The sequence below is a fragment of the Monopterus albus genome, unplaced genomic scaffold (assembly GCF_001952655.1).
Source record: "Monopterus albus unplaced genomic scaffold, M_albus_1.0 scaffold194.1, whole genome shotgun sequence".
In the NCBI taxonomy this organism is placed as follows: Eukaryota; Metazoa; Chordata; class Actinopteri; order Synbranchiformes; family Synbranchidae; genus Monopterus; species Monopterus albus.
Window position 1 is genome coordinate 1,167,557 of NW_018128074.1, and position 8,649 is coordinate 1,176,205.

At 43.2% G+C, this 8,649-nt stretch overlaps 1 protein-coding gene across 1 annotated transcript in view; it reads right to left on the bottom strand.

Moving 5' to 3' along the window:
• LOC109970323 (proteasomal ubiquitin receptor ADRM1-like) overlaps positions 1-8,167 on the bottom strand; it is a 9,423-nt gene extending 1,256 nt beyond the window's left edge. The window contains 11 exon segments of the mRNA XM_020617810.1: positions 389-491; positions 814-971; positions 2,488-2,646; positions 2,649-2,725; positions 3,067-3,085; positions 3,138-3,197; positions 4,321-4,407; positions 4,520-4,643; positions 6,092-6,208; positions 6,288-6,519; positions 8,062-8,167. Coding sequence (XP_020473466.1) covers positions 389-491; positions 814-971; positions 2,488-2,646; positions 2,649-2,725; positions 3,067-3,085; positions 3,138-3,197; positions 4,321-4,407; positions 4,520-4,643; positions 6,092-6,208; positions 6,288-6,497 — 1,114 coding nt within the window. The 5' untranslated portion in view covers positions 6,498-6,519; positions 8,062-8,167.
• Between the last annotated feature and the right edge of the window lie 482 nt (positions 8,168-8,649).

The following is an 8,649-nucleotide window of genomic DNA, read 5'->3' on the forward strand; positions in this document are numbered from 1 at the left end:
CCCCCCCCGGACAGGTCGCCAGTCTATCACAGGGCTGAAATGTAGACAACCCCAAACATTCACACACACTCACTCCTCAGGGCAATTTAGAGTCGCCAGTCAACCTAAACTGCAGGTCTCTGGACTGTGGGAGGAAACCGGAGTACCTGGAGAGAACCCACGCCAGCACAGGGAGAACATTACAAACCAGGTCGGCCGGGGCTCCAACCCGGAACCTTCTTGCTAACTGCTGTGCCGCCCTATGTCAGAGTCTGTATGATCAAATTTTCTACGAAACTGAAACTGTCAAATAAATGTAGTGCAGTAAAAATGATCACATTTCTCTGTGGTGAAGTAATTTGGAAATATTCAAAGTAGCATCTCTGCTTGTTGTGGGTAAAACACTGACCTCCTTTGTTAGCTGCATCAACGGCCTCTGCGGGCAAGCCGAACTGGTTCATCAGAGGGCCTAACTGGCCGGACGCCAGAGCGCTGCTGAACATGCTCATAGCCTGCAGAGAGAGAAAACATACCAAATGGAGAGGCAATTACCACAACAAGATGCTAAATGCTAACAGTGTCTCACAAGGACCAGAATCCTGCTAAAAGAAAAATACGGTATCTCACATTCTGCAAACTGTTTTTTTTTACCCAAGGACAGCCAAATGTTTCACATCATGGAAATAAGAACCAGGAGTGGTTTTTGTGTTTATCAGGTCATTATGGAATCTCAGTTGCTCCACACAAATACAAACTAATACCAGGCTGCACTTAAATGGGAATAAACAGATAATATTCAAACAAACTACAAAGTGACTGGAAACAACACTTCACCTGCTGAAACTGAGGTGAGCTGAGTGTGTTGTGGAGCTCCTCTGAGCTCTGAGGCAGGGACTCTCCAGAGGGCAGATAGGGCATCAACCTCTGCTGCACCTCAGGGTTGGCCAGGATGGGAGCCATGACCTCAGGTGTCAGGACGCTGGCGAGGTCCACTGCACCACCAACAGAAACGGGTTAGTCTCAACATATTCCCCAGACTTAAAAAAAAGTCGTTACTCTCTGTTTCTAGCCTGGCAGCTTGGATTAATAATAGACTGCATATATATGTAAATCTGTTGGTGGGGTTAGTGTGATTAGGTAGAGTAGCTTTAATCACTGGTTAGTTGCAAAGATATATTCTAATAGTTTTCATTGTCTGACCAACAGACAAAAACCCAAAGATGCTGACTTCACTGCCACAGACTATGAAAGCTAACAAATATGTTTGAGACTGCGGTACCAGTGAATTTTGGGCCCTATGCTTAAAAATGACTAAGTATAAAATTGTCACCTATTCATTTTCTGTCAGTCAAATAATCAACCTTTGCTCCATAGCAACCACTTAGTAAAGCCTTATAACCAGAGTGGATTAAGGATGATGGCATTTCCATTGACTCTATAAAGGACCTTCCTTTAAAAGCGGTAATGGCGGATCATGGGAGCATTGAATAGTTCCAAATATTAGCAGCAGCACCACAGAGTCGCATCGACTTGGTTGCCACCTTCCAAAGAAAGAAGCTGAAATCAACTACGATAATTCTACTTGTGACATTTTAAGATAGTGATGAGTCAAAAACACATTTCACAACCTTTAGAAACGCCATGAGTCAGACCCGCTGCCGTTTTTGACCCCCTCTTCTATCCTGAGGGCTCTGCTACCTGTTAAAACCACCACCAACACTGAACATGTTGAACACAAACTTAAAACCTACTTTGTCAGCTTGGATTCATTTAATTGTTGTTTTTGTCTGTTCTATCTAGCCAAGTCTTTTTTCTTTTGTTAGTCTGATTGGTTGATAATACACAATGTACTTATGTGAGACTTTGTGGTACTATGAGAGCAGAGTGGATCAGACCATTAAAGCTGAGGCTGTACTTCCTAAACAACGAGCTGACAAATGCTATAAAGCTCCGTGGTGCTGAGAAGGAACTACAGAGTGAGGTAGCAATTCTCTACGGGTTTGTCTCCTCTCACACAGGAGATGAGTGATCCATTGTTAATAAAATGTATTGATTACAGCTACTTGACTTCTTGCATAGCACTTAAAAACACCTCAACCTAATTTTGCATTCTTCATTTCTTTCCTCCTCTTTCTACTCCGTCAGCATTACTCTAGTTTTATATGTGAATCCATGGGCTGGGCGAGGGCAACAAATCATGTCAAAGAAGCAGGAAGGATGGAGAGTTGGGCCTAATGTAGTGTGGCACGTTTAAAATTAAATCCAAACAGCCACAGAATGCAGTATTTGCAGGGGGTCCCCTTCTTCTGCAACAAACTGAATTTACTGTTAAAATGGCACAGAATCAAAAGTGTTGCATTCACAATGCTAATGATTTGCTACACATTTAGATGAACTTATGTCAGTTAGCCCCCATGATGCCTTTCCCTTTAGGTGGTTATATAAGTTTTTTTCTTATCTCAGCCCAGAAGAGAATATTTTCAGTCTGCCTGGAGTTCGGGTCCTTACCTCCCTGGCTACTAGCAGGCACGTTCATGGTGGCCAGGATGCTCTGCAGGTCTCTCAGCTGGATAGGCTGCGTGGGGGTGGTAGACCCCGCTGCCAGCGAGGACGCAGCAGGAGTGGAGGTGGTGGTGGTGGCTGTGGGGGAGGGTGCTGAGGTGGCGGGAGGGGGTGGGGGGGCGCTTGGGTAGAGGCGAGCCGAGCGGCAGCAGAAGTGGAGGTGAGGGTTACGGCTGTGGATGGGCTGAGAAAACAGGGAAAACTAATACATCATCTCCACATCCAAGGTCACTGGACACTTCCTGAATCACACTTCCAACATTTTTCCTGGGTCTTAACACATCAACTGCCTCATACAGCAGCTACTGTCTGTCATAGCTCCCCTCAAATGCTTCTAGGCAATGTCTTGTCGTCTATGTTTGACTATTCACCAGCAACAGCGGCAAAAATATGCCACAAGGCAAATGAACATTAAACAAATAGGCTCAAAAATACAAGGTACCTAGTCTGTGTTTGAACAGAAAGTGTTTTGGGGCTGGTTTTACTGGGTTTTTATTGTATTTAATGGGAGTAACCACACAATACCTTGTTGAGGAGTTGCTGGCTGCAGGAACAATATGGCGCGCGGCGCCCGCCGCCCCCCCCCCCCCCCCCACCTCCGCCGCCGCCTCCCAGGACGTTGGCCAAGCCTGGACCAGCGAGCGCCCCGAGACCACCTGATACTCAGAATACCAGTCAGATTATTCTCCTGAGAGCATGAATGATATTTTTCACTTAAGAGCAAATACACTGGGTCATGCTTTGACACTGTCAGCTCTGCCACTTGAAGACTCATTTAAGAAGGTACGTACCAATGCCCCCCAGTCCAGTTGGTCCTATGAGCTGCATGAGCTGGTTGTGGCTCATGTTACCCAGAAGGCTCTGCAGGCCACCCTCCCCTTTACACGAAGACAGAAGAGAACATGTGACAGAGCATTAGAGTGACATGTTTTCTGATGCGAGGCATCTTTCTGGTTCTTGTCCACGACGATGAACATGAGCATCTGTTACCTCCTAGAGCAGACAGATCATGTCCTCCACTGCCGCCACTACCGAGAGCGCCTGGCATGGGCGGGTTGTTCAGATACTCATTCACTTTACGGCAGTACTCCTCGTCCTTGTCAGTTTTTGGCTCCTGAGATCAGAGAAACAGTGAAAACCAAGTGAAGGACCATTTAAACAGTAGATGGTATTTTCCCGTCTGCAGCGATCACGCTCCTGTTGAAGTTTAAATAAATTAGAAAGATGCAGGAAGAGTTGCTTTCAACTCTGAAGGACAACACTGGTGTATTTTTTTTTACTGTCAACAAATTTAAAAATTGTCACAAACATAGATTTTTTTTATATAGGTTTTTAAAGGCCAGTTATTTTTCTATATTAACATTTTCAACACTCCCTGTACGGGGACTAAAACAAACATCCTCAACTCACTGTTATCTGTCAGTCGGGGATTTAGTTTATTCTTCTCTGGCATTGCTGCTGCTCTGGCTGACATCCTTCCTCATTACGAAACACCAGACCCTGATTTATTTATTTTTTGAATGTTGCTCCAAATGAACATCCATAACTTTGTACATCATCTGAAGTAAGTCACGAGCCCGTCCACAAGTTCTCTGGATACTTTTTAAAACAAATATTAGGGTCTTGTATTTTGTAATAAGGAAACATGTCACCCAGAGCAGCGGTGTGTTTCCCTGATGTGTTTTTAATCATTTTTGAACAACAATGGAGGTCTACAGCACAGACAAATAAGCTAATCCAGGACGGACAGCTTGAAGACTCATTTAAGAAGGTACGTACCAATGCCCCCCAGTCCAGTTGGTCCTATGAGCTGCATGAGCTGGTTGTGGCTCATGTTACCCAGAAGGCTCTGCAGGCCACCCTCCCCTTTACACGAAGACAGAAGAGAACATGTGACAGAGCATTAGAGTGACATGTTTTCTGATGCGAGGCATCTTTCTGGTTCTTGTCCACGACGATGAACATGAGCATCTGTTACCTCCTAGAGCAGACAGATCATGTCCTCCACTGCCGCCACTACCGAGAGCGCCTGGCATGGGCGGGTTGTTCAGATACTCATTCACTTTACGGCAGTACTCCTCGTCCTTGTCAGTTTTTGGCTCCTGAGATCAGAGAAACAGTGAAAACCAAGTGAAGGACCATTTAAACAGTAGATGGTATTTTCCCGTCTGCAGCGATCACGCTCCTGTTGAAGTTTAAATAAATTAGAAAGATGCAGGAAGAGTTGCTTTCAACTCTGAAGGACAACACTGGTGTATTTTTTTTTACTGTCAACAAATTTAAAAATTGTCACAAACATAGATTTTTTTTATATAGGTTTTTAAAGGCCAGTTATTTTTCTATATTAACATTTTCAACACTCCCTGTACGGGGACTAAAACAAACATCCTCAACTCACTGTTATCTGTCAGTCGGGGATTTAGTTTATTCTTCTCTGGCATTGCTGCTGCTCTGGCTGACATCCTTCCTCATTACGAAACACCAGACCCTGATTTATTTATTTTTTGAATGTTGCTCCAAATGAACATCCATAACTTTGTACATCATCTGAAGTAAGTCACGAGCCCGTCCACAAGTTCTCTGGATACTTTTTAAAACAAATATTAGGGTCTTGTATTTTGTAATAAGGAAACATGTCACCCAGAGCAGCGGTGTGTTTCCCTGATGTGTTTTTAATCATTTTTGAACAACAATGGAGGTCTACAGCACAGACAAATAAGCTAATCCAGGACGGACAGACATTAACAGTTAGTTTTAGTCTCTGTATGGGGAGTGTTGAAAATACTGTTAATATAGAAAATGACCCACCTTTTCCTTTAAAACAACCGGTCACTGTGAAAGGTAAATAGTATTTTTTCAGGGACTATTTTCAGCTGCAGATGAATAAACATTTGATTTTCTAGTGAGAACTTGCAGCAGCAGGATGGTGCATCAAAATAAACCACAGCACCTGTGTACATTGTGATAAAAATACAAGCAACTTAGTGCAATGGTTTGGCTCATTCATGTGGTTTTAGTAATTTTGGACAATAATGGAGGACTGTAGCACAGATGAATATGATGCACACAGGCAATATTTATGTCTTTTCATGGGATTCGTTGACATTAGGAGAAACAGAGACCAAATCTAGCTTTATCTTCCTGATATAAAGACTGTGTTTCTGCCACATTGCAACCTGCTGCTGTTTAAAGTCTTTACAGAGGATGGAACAAATCAGTTTTAATGGTGTAATTTACTCTAAACCCTCAGCCAGGAGGTAAATGCTTACACTCAGAGCAGAGGATGTGGGTTGGACTATTCTCTCTTTATGGTGCCTCTGTGAGTACAGACATCTCATATAAAGAGAGAAGAGAATGGCGTCCTTTCCTCCCTACAGCTTGTCAAAGATGACTGAGTTTAGATCTGAACCGGCACATTACCACGCCATTCTTAGATACGTATGTGATTATGCTGTCTGGAAGTAAAACAAAGGAGTCTCTCATCAGTAGGACTGAAAACCAAAGCTTCATGAGTACAGAAGGGAGCTGAGCAGGTCACCCAGCTGCATACCTGCATCCAGAAGAAGAGCCTTTTGGAGCCAGCTTTGAACTTCAGCACATAAATGCGTCCAGAGGTGCACTGGTTCACCCGTTTGAACTCGCAGTCTTCAGGGAAGATGATCAGGTCCTAAATTTGGGACATGAAGGGGTTAATATTAAGAAGTCAAACAGACCAGGCAGAATTACATGCAGACGGTATCGCGTACATCATCGACGTTCCCAGTTGTCCGATCCTTCCAGCAGAAGTGGATGAGGGAGTCGTCCGTCTGCTGGATGTAGACCTGCCCTTTGCGCTTGTCAGGGGTCACTGTGCTGCCCTTCATAGTCATCTTACCGGCCCGGAACTCCACCAGGTACTTGCTGGATGAGCCTCGGGACCCAGACACCATGCTGGGGAACAAAGCTCCAGAGGCCATGGTGATGAGGTCAGACGGACTACTGCAGGAACAGGGGGAAGGAATACGTTTACTGACCTCAATACAACAATACAGAATAACTTCATGTGATCAAATAATAACATGCAACATTTTTACTCTGCTCTCATGATTCTACATGAGTTTATAAAACACCAAGGTGTAGGTGAACCTATCACAGAGCCTGACTGAATCATTTTGTCACAGCCCAAAATTACCATCAAATTAATTTTGTTCTCATTTACAACCATGCTATATTTTCTGCAATAGGCTTCAGTGTGTCCAAGTGTTTCAAGAAATATTTCCCTTGGTGTTGCCAAAATGACAAATGTCAGGCATTAACATTAGAACATGAAGCCGTCTTCACTATGTCCCTGTTTAGATAGCAGAAAGGGTTGGGTTTTTTTAAAGCCTGTGACCTCTTGGTCACAGGAAAAGCACAGGTCAGGGAAAACTCAGGAAAGTAAACATTTTTGGGTAGCTCAATGTCATTTATGTTTTTCATTTCCCAGACTGGTAATCATCTTGCAACCGCTCGTAGTGGTCTTGGCTCCCAGGTTGGGAACTGCTGACAAAAGGACACCCATGAGGCAAAGGGCCCCTGGACACAAATAAAGGGCCTCCCATCCCTCTCACATACGATGCCTGTTCATTAATGTGACCACAGTGGATTAACTATGTATGGTGGAACATTTGGACTTTCAAACACGAGCTCAGTAATATCATTTGATGTTTTGAAGCTCTTAGTAGTTCTGCATCTTTTTTGCAGTCACTTGGGAGGCATCTGGTTAACTTGACAATAAGACATACCAACTTACACAGGCTGTGGTCCAGGAGGCCCCTGACCCTTTGGGCCCCTAGGTCTGTGCCAGGTTCGCCCATTCAGTAATCCTTTGTGATTACACTGGATCTAACTGTGCATGGTGGATTTCTGAATACTTTTAACAGTGCACAGTGACATCACTGTAATGAAAATGGATCCCATGATCTTAAACGTGCGTTCCACAGAGGACTAAGCATAAAACACGGTTCAATTTCCTTTATCACACAATACACAAGGAGCACATGGGCTCTGAATGAAGAATGAGGAAGACGTGAGACCATATATTAGTCCAATGAAGGATGTCTTTTAACTGCTTTGTCACTTCACTCTCCATGAACATATTCATCCAGCAGATTGATTCATGTATAGTACAAGTGCTAACTCCTGTTGACAAATTCATTCTGGACATATTTCTAGCCTATTTAATGTACAGCTATTGTTTTGTTATAGCCCTATAATCATTAAGCTCTACAAGAGTGAAATGAAAACAGGCCTGAACAAACAATATGCGGATTTTTTAATGACTCAGCCCAGTGCTCCCATGATAAAGCCCCTATGGAGCAAACTACAGCTACAAACGCACCACAGATGACTCTGCATCCCGCAGACAGCAGCCTATTTCAGCTCACTGTGGTTCCGACTAAACTCCAAATTTAGCCTACATTTCATACACACGGACTAAATATGCACCTAGCTGCTATTTCATCAAATGAAACGTATTAAAAATAAGATGTTTGTACTCACATTTCTCTCTGAATTATCGTTGCAGCTGCAGAACGGTCAAACTCAATAAAGATTATGGTGATTGGTTGACGAGCGCCGGTACTTCACTGTGATTGGTCAAACCGTGTGTCCGTAATGTGAGATTTAAAGCTCCTGCGCATGTCCGGTAGAGATGACACAGAGCTGCTCCAGTAATGGTTTCCTTAGTTCTAGGATAAATCAGGATTAATATGTAGAGCACAAGCTCTATGGCCATATAAATCAGCGGTTATTCAACGACTAGGGCTGCAGCTACAGATTAATCTCATTGCTGATCAACTGATTTTTTTAAATTAAGCTCTATATTTAGTATGTGATATGTGATTTCATTGTCTTTGCTAAAAAAAAAACTAAAAAAAATTACTGAACTTATTGGTCAAGTATCAAAATTGTTCCAGGTTATTTTTCTGATGATCAACTAGTCGATTTACCTATGACCCAGTCTGTCAACTTGTTACACCTCATCACATGTTGTATCATGTCAATCTGTTACTACTTGCTTTTCATTGTTTCTTTTCAATTGGGGGCCCTAAAGAAAACACAAACCCCTGTCATAAAGATGCTGTTTAC